This window comes from Bubalus kerabau, chromosome 6 (genome assembly GCF_029407905.1).
Source record: "Bubalus kerabau isolate K-KA32 ecotype Philippines breed swamp buffalo chromosome 6, PCC_UOA_SB_1v2, whole genome shotgun sequence".
Taxonomy (NCBI): Eukaryota; Metazoa; Chordata; class Mammalia; order Artiodactyla; family Bovidae; genus Bubalus; species Bubalus kerabau.
In genome coordinates, this window is record NC_073629.1 from 12196645 (window position 1) to 12210826 (window position 14182).

Genomic DNA, 14182 nt, shown 5'->3' on the forward strand with positions numbered 1-14182 from the left:
TTAGCTTTCTTATTCTCAGTATTTTTATTCATAACTCATTAGTCAAATCTTAGCCCTGGTTATGTTTAAGAAGATCTTCACTGTGAGGTGCTCATCTTTCTAGCTATGCTGTCTCTTCACTGACACATGCTTCAGTTCAGTTCAGTTCAGTCGCTCAGCCATGTCCAACTCTTTGCAACCTCATGAACTGCAGTATGCCAGGTCTCCATGTCCATCATCAACTCCCGGAGTTCACTCAAACTCACATCCATCTAGTCAGTGATGCCATCCAGCCATCTCATCCTCTGTCGTCCCCTTCTCCTCCTGCCCCCAATCCCTCCCAGCATCAGAGTCTTTTCCAATGAGTCAACTCTTTGCATGAGGTGGCCAAAGTACTGGAGTTTCAGTTTTAGCATCATTTCTTCCAAAGAACACCCAGGGCTGATCTCCTTTAGAATGGACTGGTTGAATCTCCTTGCAGTCCAAGGGACTCTCAAGAGTCTTCTCCAACACCACAGTTCAAAAGCATCAATTCTTTGGCGCTCAGCTTTCTTCACAGTCCAAATTGAAGAAAGTAGGGAAAACCACTAGACCATTCGGGTATGACCTAAATCAAATCCCTTATGATTATATAGTGGAAGTGAGAAATAGATTTAAGGGCCTAGATCTGATAGATAGAGTGCCTGATGAACTATGGACAGAGGTTCGTGACATTGTACAGGAGATAGGGATCAAGACCATCCCCATGGAAAAGAAATGCAAAAAAGCAAAATGGCTATCTGGGGAGGCCTTACAAATAGCTGTGAAAAGAAGAGAAGCAAAAAGCAAAGGAGAAAAGGAAAGATATAAGCATCTGAATGCAGAGTTCCAAAGAATAGCAAGGAGAGATAAGAAAGCCTTCCTCAGCGATCAATGCAAAGAAGTAGAGGAAAACAACAGAATGGGAAAGACTAGAGATCTCTTCAAGAAAATTAGAGATGCCAAGGGAACATTTCATGCAAAGATGGTCTCGATAAAGGACAGAAATAGTATGGACACATGCTTCAGTATGCCTCTTATTACACACAGTTTTGCTACCCTGCTACATCAGATGGATTCATGTAATTTATTTATCTTTGTATCACTTGGTCACTGAATAAAAGTCATTCCCTTATAATAATTCTTTTAAGGGAACTAAAAATCCAGTTGTTTGACTTTTTATTTAGTATATGCCTTTTCCAGTAGTCATGTGCAATCTGACATTTGGACCATAAATAAGAATTGATGCTTTTGAATTGTAGTGCTGGAGAACACTCTTGAGAGTTCCTTAGACAGCAAGGAGATCAAACCAGTGAATCCTAAATAAATCAATACTGAATATTCATTGGAAATACTGATGCCGAAGCTGAAGCTCCAATACTTTGGTCACATGATGCAAAGAGCCAACTCATTGGAAAAGCCCTTGGTGTTGGGAAAGATTGAGGGCAGGAGGAGAAGGGGATGACAGAGGATAAGATGGTTGAATGGCATAACTGATTCAATGGACATGCATTTGAGCAAACTCCAGAATATAGTGAAGGACAGGGAAGCTTGGCATCCTGCACTCTGTGGGGTTGCAAAGAATCAGACATGATTTAGTGACTGAATAACAAATTGGGTATAGAAGCAAGACACAGCCTACCAGTGTAATCCCCTAAAGTGTCAAACATAGCTACATTCACCAATCCCTGCCTCCATGTCTTATGCTTTATCAAATCAACCTTCAAGTAAATCTGCAGGTTGGTGAACTTGATTTCTCTTGGCATATCAGTGTTTTATAAATTTTCTTTTTTTTTTATTTAAGAAATAACTTTGTTAAAACACAAAGTGAAATACTGTTGATAGGTATTATTATTTTCAGAAATATTTTGAAAACATGTTCAGAACTAGTTTAAGTTTATTATTATTTTTTAATGCATTTATTCATTTGATATAAATTTATTTATTTTAATTGGAGGTTAATTACCCTTATGCCAAAAGAATTCTTATTTACAGTTTTCATGCTTTGCCCACATAGAGTTTTTTTCAATCTATATTATTCTCTTCTGATATTAGATAAGATGTTCTTGTCCAAGTTTAGTCATTTATCTTTTGCTTTAGCTCTCCTTGTCTCAGAGGACCCCAGTTCTTAGAATCCCAGAAGGCTAGAAATACTCTCCAACCTAATTACAGACTCTGAATTGACATATGAATAGAGACTGGGCTAATTTCAGCTTCTTATTTAAGACTTAAAAAGGTTAAAACATCTACGTGTCCAAATAAACCCATTATTAAATATTTCAGCACATTTTTTCCCAACCATTTACTCCTTTAGGACAGATGACATTACTTTTGCAAGTAAACTTCTACTGCTGCCTCTTTCCACGTTCAAAAGACCTACAGGACTGTGAGTCCTCAAAACTAAAGTCATATGTCAACTTCCTTGATCATTTGAATATAAGTGGGTAAGTGTAATCTCTCTATCAGTTACTACCTGAAGAAGAAACTGTTTTCCACCAAGGATTTCAGATTGAATGCATTTGCATCATAGTTTTTAGTATTATGAAAAAGATTCTATACCAGAGTCAGTTTTTCTAACAAAAATATATTCTATTTTTCTTAAAACAAGATTTTTACTCCTATTAAGTCTGCATATACACATAAATGGAAACATATATACACATATACCATACCATATATGAAATTAAAAAACTGAGAAATCAAACAATAGAAGTAACTAGGGGGCAAGAAAGCTCATCATCATAGGTTTATTTAAAAAAATAATTTGGGGAATAATAAAAATATTATGAATAATATGGATTATAGTAAAAGAGTAAAGAACACATTCTAGATAAAAATCATAGTAGATGAGAAAACTAAAGAAGAATTAAAGGAGAAGCTAGGGAGAATTTAAGAATGCCATTATTTGTTATTATGTTTTGTTTAGAGTCTGTTATGTGTTCCAAACTGTGGTGGAGGCAGCAGATCATTTGGGATATATTGTTATGGGTCCCTTTCCCCAAAGAAACAATCTACAGAGGGATATGATATAGATAAATGGACGATAGTTAGATAGGTAGAAAATAAGAGGTATAAATTAATTCTAAAAATACAAAAGATGGTATCTAACCCATACTCCATACCAGTATGATTTTAAGATCTCCAAGTGTTATGAAGAGAAAGAGCATTTATATGGATGCTAGTTGCCAGAGAAGGTATACTGAAAAACAGGGATTTGGATATAGAAAACAACAATCTATATAAGTATGTGAAACAGCATGAGAGAAAATATAAAAGCAGTACTATGATTGGGGCCAAGAGTGAAGCCTTCCTTAAATATAACTAAATTCTTATTTGAATCACTGAAAGAGAAGCTCATGATTTAGCAGGAAATTGAAAGAAGTTTGATTCACAAAACTGTGATAAAATTAAGCAACGTCTTCTTGTTTTTTCCCATCTTTGAATCTTTGAATGTATTTACCATATCTTTGGAGAAGGCAATGGCACCCCACTCCAGTAAGTACTTTTACCTGGAAAATCCCATGGACAGAGGAGCCTGGTAGGCTTCAGTCTATGGGGTCGCTAAGAGTCAGACACGACTGAGCGACTTCACTTTCACTTTTCACTTTCACGCATTGGAGGAGGAAATGGCAACCCACTCCAGTGTTCTTGCCTGGAGAATCCCAGGGACGGCAGGGCCTGGTGGGCTGCCGTCTATGGGGTTGCACAGAGTCAGACACGACTGAAGCGATGCAGCAGCAGCAGCAGCACCATATCTTTGACTTACCAATTTTCTTATTCCCTTTGTTCTTTTTTTTTTAATGCTCCTAATCTAAGGCATAGAAATAATAAATTTCAAGTATAAAATTTTATAATTTAAGAACATTAGGTAATTAAAATTGGACTATTCTTGAAAATTCAGAAATGGTAAAATGAGTTTTACTTGAACAAGCAGATTGAGATCATGTTTTAGTCTTTTGGAAAAAGTGTGGGGCAGATACTCTTCCAGCAAGGTAAAGAATAAATGACATAAAATGTGATAGGAAGGAAGTGGTTTAAATGTTAGAAGACATACAGTGATATCTGTCAATTATATCTTAATAAAACTGGGAAAAATAATTTTGAAAATACATAAAAAGTAAATGTAAGGAAATAAAACTACCCATGATTGTCCTACTTCTGGAAATAACAGGCAATATTTTATTTCCTTCCAAAATTAATCTCAATATGCCTATGTGTATTTTATATATATATATGGGAGATGGTATAGAAATAAAATGTGATTCTACCTTAAAATACAAGTTAGAAAACTTGGATTCTGGTACTGACTCTATTCCTTCAGCATATTATTTATTATTTTTATATTCTATTGAGGTCAAAAAAATTTTAACCCATGATAAACTAGAAACTATACTACATTCTAAGAATTCAGCTATTAATAAAAAATATTGCCCCTGCCTATAAAAAATCTATAATCTAGAGAGAGCCAAACATACAAGGAGATGAGCTCAGCTCCTTACATTGAATGCAGAGATAAAAATGTTCACAGGTCACTGCTCAGGAGAGGGTATTTAGTGCCCCTGCATTAACTGCAGAAGGGAGACAAAACACTTGTGCTATCAACTGGGTTGTGAAGGACAAACTGATGTAGCTTACATAAAACCTATTGTTTTCTGCCATGTCTGATGCAAAGGAAAAGGATTACGTTAGCAGGACTGTGGAGATTCCTTCTAACTGAAGGAACCATGGCAGGATGAATAGTGAATGTACCCAGTGTGTCACATCAAACAACTCTCTGTATTTTATAGCCATTAAAGTAGCTAACAAGTTTGATGATGTTGAGTGCTGCAGGTAGTAAGTCTGATTTCTCCTGAATTTTTGAACCAGACTCTCAAAATTGAAAATGACTAGGGCTCTGGATGACTTAGACTACAAGATAATGTGAAATCCCTGAGATGGTCTCTTTTCTTTTCCTTCACCCTAACACTTTTTGGCTATTAAAGATTCAAGGTGCATTCCTGTTGCTCCCTTCCTTCCCTCCATTAACCTGGCCTCAGTCTTCCTACTGACTCTATACATTGTCTATGCTAGTTTGATTATGATGGATACTGAGCATTAAAGTAGCTGCATTGGTAGAAAAATTAAAACAAATATTGATAGAGAATAAAAAATAGATTAAGATTTTTGAATACAGAAAGTTCAGGACAGAAATATTTTCAAAATTGTAACAGGGATAGTGCAGTTCAGGCTCTACTACAAAGCCACAGTTATCAAGACAGTATGGTACTGGCACAAAGACAGGAATATAGATCAATGGAACAAAATAGAAAGCCCAGAGATAAATCCACGCACATATGGACACCTTATCTTTGACAAAGGAGGCAAGAATATACAATGGATTAAAAATAATCTCTTTAACAAGTGGTGCTGGGAAAACTGGACAACCACTTGTACAAGAATGAAACTAGAACACTTTCTAACACCATACACAAAAATAAACTCAAAATGGATTAAAGATCTAAACATAAGACCAGAAACTATAAAACTCCTAGAGGAGAACATAGGCAAAACACTCTATGACATACATCACTGCAGGATCCTCTATGACCCACCTCCCAGAATATTGGAAATAAAAACAAAAATAAACAAATGGGACCTAATTAACCTTAAAAGCTTCTGCACATCAAAGGAAACTATTAGCAAGGTGAAAAGACAGCCTTCAGAATGGGAGAAAATAATAGCAAATGAAGCAACTGACAAACAACTAATCTCAAAAATATACAAGCAACTCCTACAGCTCAACTCCAGAAAAATAAATGACCCAATCAAAAAATGGGCCAAAGAACTAAATAGACATTTCTCCAAAGAAGACATACAGATGGCTAACAAACACATGAAAAGATGATCAACATCACTCATTAGCAGAGAAATGCAAATCAAAACCACTATGAGGTACCATTTCACTCCAGTCAGAATGGCTGCGATCCAAAAATCTACAAGCAATAAATGCTGGAGAGGGTGTGGAGAAAAGGGAACCCTCTTGCACTGTTGGTGGGAATGCAAACTAGTACAGCCACTATGGAGAACAGTGTGGAGATTCCTTAAAAAACTGGAAATAGAACTGCCTTATGATCCAGCAATCCCACTGCTGGGCATACACACCGAGGAAACCAGAAGGGAAAGAGACACGTGTACCCCAATGTTCACCGCAGCACTGTTTATAATAGCCAGGACATGGAAGCAACCTAGATGTCCATCAGCAGATGAATGGATAAGAAAGCTATGGTACATATACACAATGGATTATTACTCAGCCATTAAAAAGAATAAATTTGAATCAGTTCTAATGAGGTGGATGAAACTGAAGCCTATTATACAGAGTGAAGTAAGCCAGAAAGAAAAACACCAATACAGTATACTAACGCATATATATGGAATTTAGAAAGATGGTAACAGCAACCCTGTGTACGAGACAGCAAAAGAGACACTGATGTATAAAACAGTCTTATGGATTCTGTGGGAGAGGGAGAGGGTGGGAAGATGTGGGAGAATGGCATTGAAACATGTGTAATATCATGTATGAAACAAGTTGCCAGTCCAGGTTCAATGCACGATACTGGATGCTTGGGGCTGGTGCACTGGGACGACCCAGAGGGATGGAATGGGGAGGGAGGAGGGAGGAGGGTTCAGGATGGGGAACACATGTATACCTGTGGCAGATTCATTTTGATATTTGGCAAAAGTAATACAATTTTGTAAAGTTTAAAAATAAAATAAAATTTAAAAAAAAAGAATAGGAGATATGGAAACCAAAGGATACATGTAAACAATGCAAATGACATAAGCCCATGGATGAGGGTATCCACCAAAGTTGTCTTTGTCATCTCAAAAGCCCAGAGTACCGTAGTGCCTAACAAGCTAGAAATAAAGATGAAATTAAAATGGATTTTTGTTATTTTATTACAAAATAGATATTGATCATATTTTGCAATAAAATTGTTTACACATGATAACAACATCTCCCTAAATGAAAGCACTTACTATTAAATTACACTATATAAAATTAAGTGAAGGAAATGTTAGTAAGTCCTGAATTTTTTTTTTTTTTTTTTTTTTTTTTTTTTTTGCTTTCAACAGGCAATTACAACTGCTTTCCGAGTTGCTTTCTTTCATGTTTTAACTGAACTATGAACTGGTAGAAAATTTTCAAGGGTGTGATACGGAGAAAGAGTTGAAGAGATGGTACATTTCCAGAGGCAAATCTGCCACCACGAAGTGACTGATCAGTCTCTAAAAACAGAAGTGCCATAAATAGCCTTATTCATAAGGGAATATTAGAAATGAGTTTACTAATCACAGAATGAGAAATCCCCCTTTTTCTTCAATCACCACTCCTATCCCAACTCCTCTAACATGCCTTCTGAGATATCAAATGATGACTTGGATTGTCTGACTGTTCTCAAACAAGAATTGTTGCTGAACTTTAAAAAAATATTAATCCTTAAGCTTTCTTTTATTATTGTAGCTGCTCACTGGTTGTATTTGGTCACTGACTTGTGTTTTCCCTACCTGCCCCCACCCCAGCAGGCCATCTACTGTGACTGCCAGTTATCAGAGGACAGGCATATCAAGCTACCAATAATCTTCTGAGCAAACAGATGTTATAATTGGCATGCTGAATTCAGAAATGTGAATGCTTCTAAAGCAATTGTTTTAAAATAATAGCATTATTTTTGGAAGTAGCAAGTTTTTCTTGTGTTTGGATAGTAGCTAAAAAGAGATGGAAATATTCTAGCCTACATAAAAGTGAAGTATATTTAGGATCATCAAATTTTAAAAGCTTATTGTTAAATATTTAGAAAATATATCAGAAAGCAAACACAATCAGTTCTAATCTTATTATAAATATGGTTTTGTGTCTTGCTTTTCCTCTTATTATACTAGGAGAATTTTTTAATGTTCTTATATACTCTTTGGTAATATCACATGGTTGCCTTTTACAATCTTTGTATATTTCTATAATATAGCTAATCATTCTCCTATTTTGGAGGATAATATTTTTAAATTATCAAAAAGAATATGTATGTTTAGACAGGTTGAGAGAGAGATCTTTCAATACTCTAGGTCTGAAAATATAATTCTTAAAGGGAAGGCATTGGGGGAATATTCTTTGTACAAAGATACTTACCATTTTCTCTCTCCAAACTCATTCACAAAAGGAAGTTATTCAGATGGAAGATTTCAATAAAACCGCTGTGGTTACACAGTTCATCCTGGTGGGGTTTTCTAACCTGGAGGAGCTCCAAGTGCTGCTTTTTGTCATCTTCCTCCTTCTGTACTTGACCATCCTAATGGCCAATGCTATCATCATGACTGTTATCTGCTTCAGCAGGACTTTACACACTCCCATGTATGGTTTCCTATTCATCCTTTCCTTTTCTGAGTCCTGCTACACTTTTGTCATCATCCCTCAGCTGCTGGTCCACCTGCTTTCAGCCACCAAGACTATCTCTTTCATAGCCTGTGCCACCCAGCTCTTCTTCTTCCTTGGCTTTGCATGTACCAACTGCTTTCTCATTGCTGTGATGGGATATGATCGCTATGTGGCAATTTGCCACCCTCTGAGGTACACACTCATCATGAGCAAAAGGCTAGGTTTGGGGTTGGTATCTCTGTCAACAGTCACAGGTTTCTTTATTGCTTTGGTGGCCACCAATCTCATATGTGGCATGCATTTTTGTGGCCCAAACAGGGTCAACCACTATTTCTGTGACATGGCACCAGTTATTAAGTTAGCCTGCACAGACACTCATGTAAAAGAACTGGCTCTGTTCAGCCTCAGCATCCTGGTAATCATGATGCCTTTTCTGCTAATTCTCATATCCTATGGCTTCATTGTTAACACCATCCTGAAGATCCCCTCGGCTGAGGGCAAGAGGAAAGCATTTGCCACCTGTGCCTCACACCTTACTGTGGTCTTTGTCCACTATGGCTGTGCCTCCATCATATACCTTCGGCCCAAATCCAAGTCTGCTTCAGACAAAGACCAGCTGGTGGCAGTGACCTACACAGTGGTTACTCCGCTACTTAATCCTCTTGTCTACAGTCTCAGGAACAAGGAGGTAAAGACTGCACTGAAAAGAGTTCTGGGAATGCCTGTGGCAACCAAGTAATCTAATGAAAAATTGAAAAATTAACTAGGAAAGTCATAGAAGAAGTCAAAGGCATGAAAATTTTTTTGTTTTTTCATCAGTTCAATCATGATATGGATAGTATTTCCAACGACTAAGACCACTGTTGCCTTTTTCTTTTCTATTTCAGAAGAACTGCAAATCAATCTACATGCTAAATTATCTAATACCTGTTCCTTTTTTAAAGATGCATGTGGCAAAAAGAGAAAAGCATAATATTTTTTTCAAGGGAAAACACAATACTCAAAATGAAATTTGGCTAAAGATTGCTTTTCTAGTTGGATAGAGAGAATGGGATGTGAAGTTATTAGAAGCATCCTATCTAGAACCCCAGTACTCACCATATAGCACCATGTACCAGGTTCTATGAAAAGTAGAAAAATCAAGATGAATAAATTGATAATTTATGGAAGTGTAAAAGTGAGTAGGTAGAAAGATAAAAATGAAAATAAAATGATGAATCAGATCTATTAAAAGAATTTGAATAAAGAATCATGTATACCAAAAGGACAAATATTTATTTCTTCTGGAAAAAAAATGGAATAAACAATTTGAGAAGAAAGAAAAGGAAACTTGAACTAGATTTTAAATGAGGACCAAGATTTCAATCCAAAGAAAATGGATTTTTCAGTGAAAATAACATTGGTTGACGCTATCAAAGTTGTAGATTTTCTTCAAAATTTAGTACTAGAATTTTATTCTGTTAGTTAGAAATTAAATATATTACACTTTTCATTTGTAGTTTTCCTTTGTTTTTATAGTGATTTGTTGTTTCAGTGGATTAATTTTTTTAATAATGAACTTAAGCAATAATAACATCTTTTCATTTGCTAATACAGAGGAACATAATGGTATGGAGAGGCAGAAGTGGCCCTAATATTTCAGTTAACCAACTCTACAATGGTCATAATGCAAAACTTACATGTATCTAATATTTTATTATAACATTTGAGCAACAAATACTAAACAATTAATTTTAAATTTCAACTCTATTGATTTCAAGCCATATGATTTGAAACAAGACATTTCAAACTATTGAAACTGATGTGCCCTAAATTTTTTTATCTGGACAACTGAGATTTTTTTTGAGTGAATATGTGGATTATCTAATGAGAACAGTGTTTCTTGTTTGGAGAATCAATTGCTATGAATTAAACCCTATATCTAGCCCATACTAGAATAAAAATATCCTAATTTATTAAAATTATAGTGCATCACACAAAGGAAAAACTATGCTATTGTTAATTATGTGACTGTGAAAATTATATACAAATAAGGAAAATGTTCTTATAATGCAAGTTGACCAGCATCCTCTGTTCCCTCTATAAGGCATACTGGCTGATTCCCATGGCACAATAAACACTCATGGCTATTAGTTTCTAGTGTACCTGCTACATATTTCAGCTCTCACAAGTTAAATCACGTATGTTTGTTCTCAATACTGTCTATGATGGTTGTATTCATTATAGTCTTTACTCAACTTGAGAAATATAATTTTGTACCATGTAGTCCGGGGAAAAATGATGCAAAAAAGGATTGTCTATTTCTAATACAAGGTTGAATGTTTTGGAAAGATTAAATATGAGGAAAAAAATCACAGAATAAAACAAAATCATAAAAATCTAGAAACATTATTTAGATTTTAGATTATTTTACAAGTGTCTCTAAGTTGCTGTTCATCTTTAAATTCATCAGAATTTTTCTAATAAACTATGGGCCGTCTTCTACTAGATGTGCTCTGAAGAATTCCAATCGTTTAGTCTATTAATTAAATACCTTAACCCTAAATTAAAATATTTTAAAATATTTATATAAGAATTTTGAATTAAAATTTTTCTTTTTCTTTTTTTTTTTTAATTTTATTTTATTTTTAAACTTTACATAATTGTATTAGTTTTGCCAAATATCAAAATGAATCCGCCACAGGTATACATGTGTGCCCCACCCTGAACCCTCCTCCCTTCTCCCTCCCCATTTTTGTATCTATATTAATAGATGAGATCTACTTGTAGTTTTCCTTTGTATTATCTGTGTTGGGCTTTGGTGAGATGATTCTGAGAATAATTATTTGGGAATTGTTCCATGTTTGAGGGTTCTTTAGAACAAACTATGTATGGGAATTGTCTTTTCCTTTAATGTCTAATTTAATTTACCATGTAGAACATCTTCTAGAAGGTTTTTTGGGGGGAAACTAATTATTTGTAATATTTTCAGTTTTATCCATGACTTATTATCTACTCAGATTCTGTTTTTCTCCTTCTTGAGAAAATTTTAGTAATCTAGATTTTTGGGGGGATAAACATTTCAAACATTCAACTATATTAACATAGTGTTGTACCTAAAATTATTATACAAGTTTATTCAGAATCTGTGTATTTTTATCACCTTTGTCATTTTAAATTTTTTGTATTTGTACTCATTTTCTTTTTTATTCTTTTTCTTTGTTGATTAGTTTCTTGATTAGGATTACAGATCAATTTTATTTTTCTCTTTAGGTGCACTGGGACGACCCAGAGGGATGGAATGGGGAGGGAGGAGGGAGGAGGGTTCAGGATGGGGAACACATGTATACCTGTGGCAGATTCATTTTGATATTTGGCAAAACTAATACAGTTATGTAAAGTTTAAAAATAAAATAAAATTAAAAAAAAAAAAGATATAATGCAATGTGACCTTACTATTAGAATTTTCCCCTTACCACTCGAGGACACAGAATGACTAAAATATTTCAAGAAATGAAAATGTTACAATCATGCAAATGAGACATTTAAAAATTAAATTTTCTTACCCACTTGATAAACAGCACTGAAACTAGCTCTGACAACAGAAGCATCCATTTTAAGCCTGATCCAGATACTGCTAGTAATGGATTTAATGTGAGAGAGGGTTTCATTGTCACAGACTTTTCCAAGTAAGGTTTGATCATCTCGAACCTAAAGAGAAAAATAAAATTTTAAAATATTTAAAATTAAATTCAACAGTTGAGGTGGCAGACACGTACATAAAAACTACCAAACATTGTTGGAAAATTAAATAAGATTTTAATAAATGAAGAGGTATATATGTTATGGGTTGGAACACTCAATACCATTAGCTCAGAGGTAACTCTGAGCAAATAGACCTATAGATTCAGGATAATTCCTATCAACTCCCAGAAGATTTTTCTATAAAAATTGACAAACTAATCATGAAAAGTATATAGAAAAGAATCGAGATAGCCAAAATAATTGTGGGGAATAAAGTAAAATGTATAATGTATGCTTTCTGACTTCAAAGCTTAATCTAAATATTCAGTGATCTAGAAAGTATCACACTTGTCCATAGTTAGACATATAGACAATGGGTATAACTGAGAGTCAGAAGATATACACTTCAAAAGGCATCATTATGAAAACATAAAAGAACATCACACATAGAGAAAAATATATTTGCAAAACATATCAGATGGGCTTTGTATCCAAAATAAACAAATAATACTTACAATTAAGTAATAAGAGAAACATGGCATTTAAAAAATGGGTGAAGACTTTCAGTAGCACACCTGAGTACTTCCATCATGTCTGACTCTTTGCAGCTCTATGGACTGCAGCCCTCCAGGCTCCTCTCCATGGGATTCTCCAAGCAAGAACACTGGAGTGGTTTGCCATGCCCTACTCCAGGAGATCTTCCCAACCCAGGGATCGAACACATTCCCTTATGTCTCCTATATTGGCAGGTGGATTCTTTACCTCTAGCACCACTTCGAAAGCCCAACTTTTGGTAGATATTTCATCAAACTCTATTAGTGCATAATAGATATATGAAAATGCATTTAAGATCATTAGTAACTCAGTTGTGTCCAGCTCTTTGTAAACCCATGGACTGTAGCCTACCAGGCTCCTCTATCCATGGAATTTCCCAGCAAGGACACTGGAATGTGTTGCCGTTTACTTCTCCAAGGGATCTTCCCAACACAGGGATCAAACCTGAGTCTCCTGCATTGGCAGGTGTATTCTTTACCACTGAGCTACCAGACAGACACTAAAAGGTGCTGGTAGGGATGTAGAGAGACTGAAACCTTCACATATTGGTGTGGGAGTGTAAAATTATGCATATTTTTGTAAACAGTTTGACAGCTTCATCTACAGGTAAGAATAAACTTCAGTTCAGTTCAGTTCAGTCGCTCAATCATGTCCGACTTTTGTGACCCCATGAATCGCAGCACACTAGGCCTCCCTGTCCATCACCAACTCCCGGAGTTCACTCAGACTCAAGTCCATCGAGTCAGTGATGCCATCTAGCCATCTCATCCTCTGTCGTCCCCTTTTCTTCCTGCTCCCAATCCCTCCCAGCATCAGAGTCTTTTCCAATGAGTCAACTCTTCACATGAGGTGGCCAAAGTACTAGAGAATAAACTTACCAAATGGCATTTCTAGGAATACACCAAAGATAAGTGAATACTATCTACACAAACACTTATATGTGAAGGTTTATAATAGCATTACTCATAATGGCTAAGATAAGGAAATGGTCTATCAATTTATAAATAAATTTATGGATAAGCAAAATCAGGTATGGCCATAAAAAACTGTATCAGATCAGATCAGGTCAGATCAGCCACTAAGTCGTATCCAACTCTTTGCGACCCCATGAATCGCAGCATGCCAGGCCTCCCTGTCCATCACCAACTCCCTGAGTTCACGCAGACTCATATCCATCGAGTCAGTGATGCCATCCAGCCATCTCATCCTCTGTCGTCCCCTTCTCCTCCTGTCCCCAATCCCTCCCAGCATCAGAGTCTTTTCCAATGAGTCAACCCTTCGCATGAGGTGGCCAAAGTACTGGAGTTTCAGCTTTAGCATCATTCCTTCCAAAGAAATCCCAAGGCTGATCTCCTTCAGAATGGACTGGTTGGATCTCCTTGCAGTCCAAGGGACTCTCAAGAGTCTTTTCCAACAACACAGTTCAAAAGCATCAATTCTTCGGTGCTCAGCCTTTTTCACAGTCCAACTCTCACATCCATACATGACCACAGG

General features: G+C 35.8%; 1 protein-coding gene across 1 annotated transcript; it reads left to right on the forward strand.

Annotated features, from left to right (window-relative positions):
• Window positions 1-8207: 8207 nt before the first annotated feature.
• Window positions 8208-9149, forward strand: LOC129655977 (olfactory receptor 10T2). The gene has a single exon (XM_055586778.1). The coding sequence runs from the start codon at window positions 8208-8210 to the stop codon at window positions 9147-9149; it is 942 nt and encodes a 313-aa protein (XP_055442753.1).
• Window positions 9150-14182: the final 5033 nt, after the last annotated feature.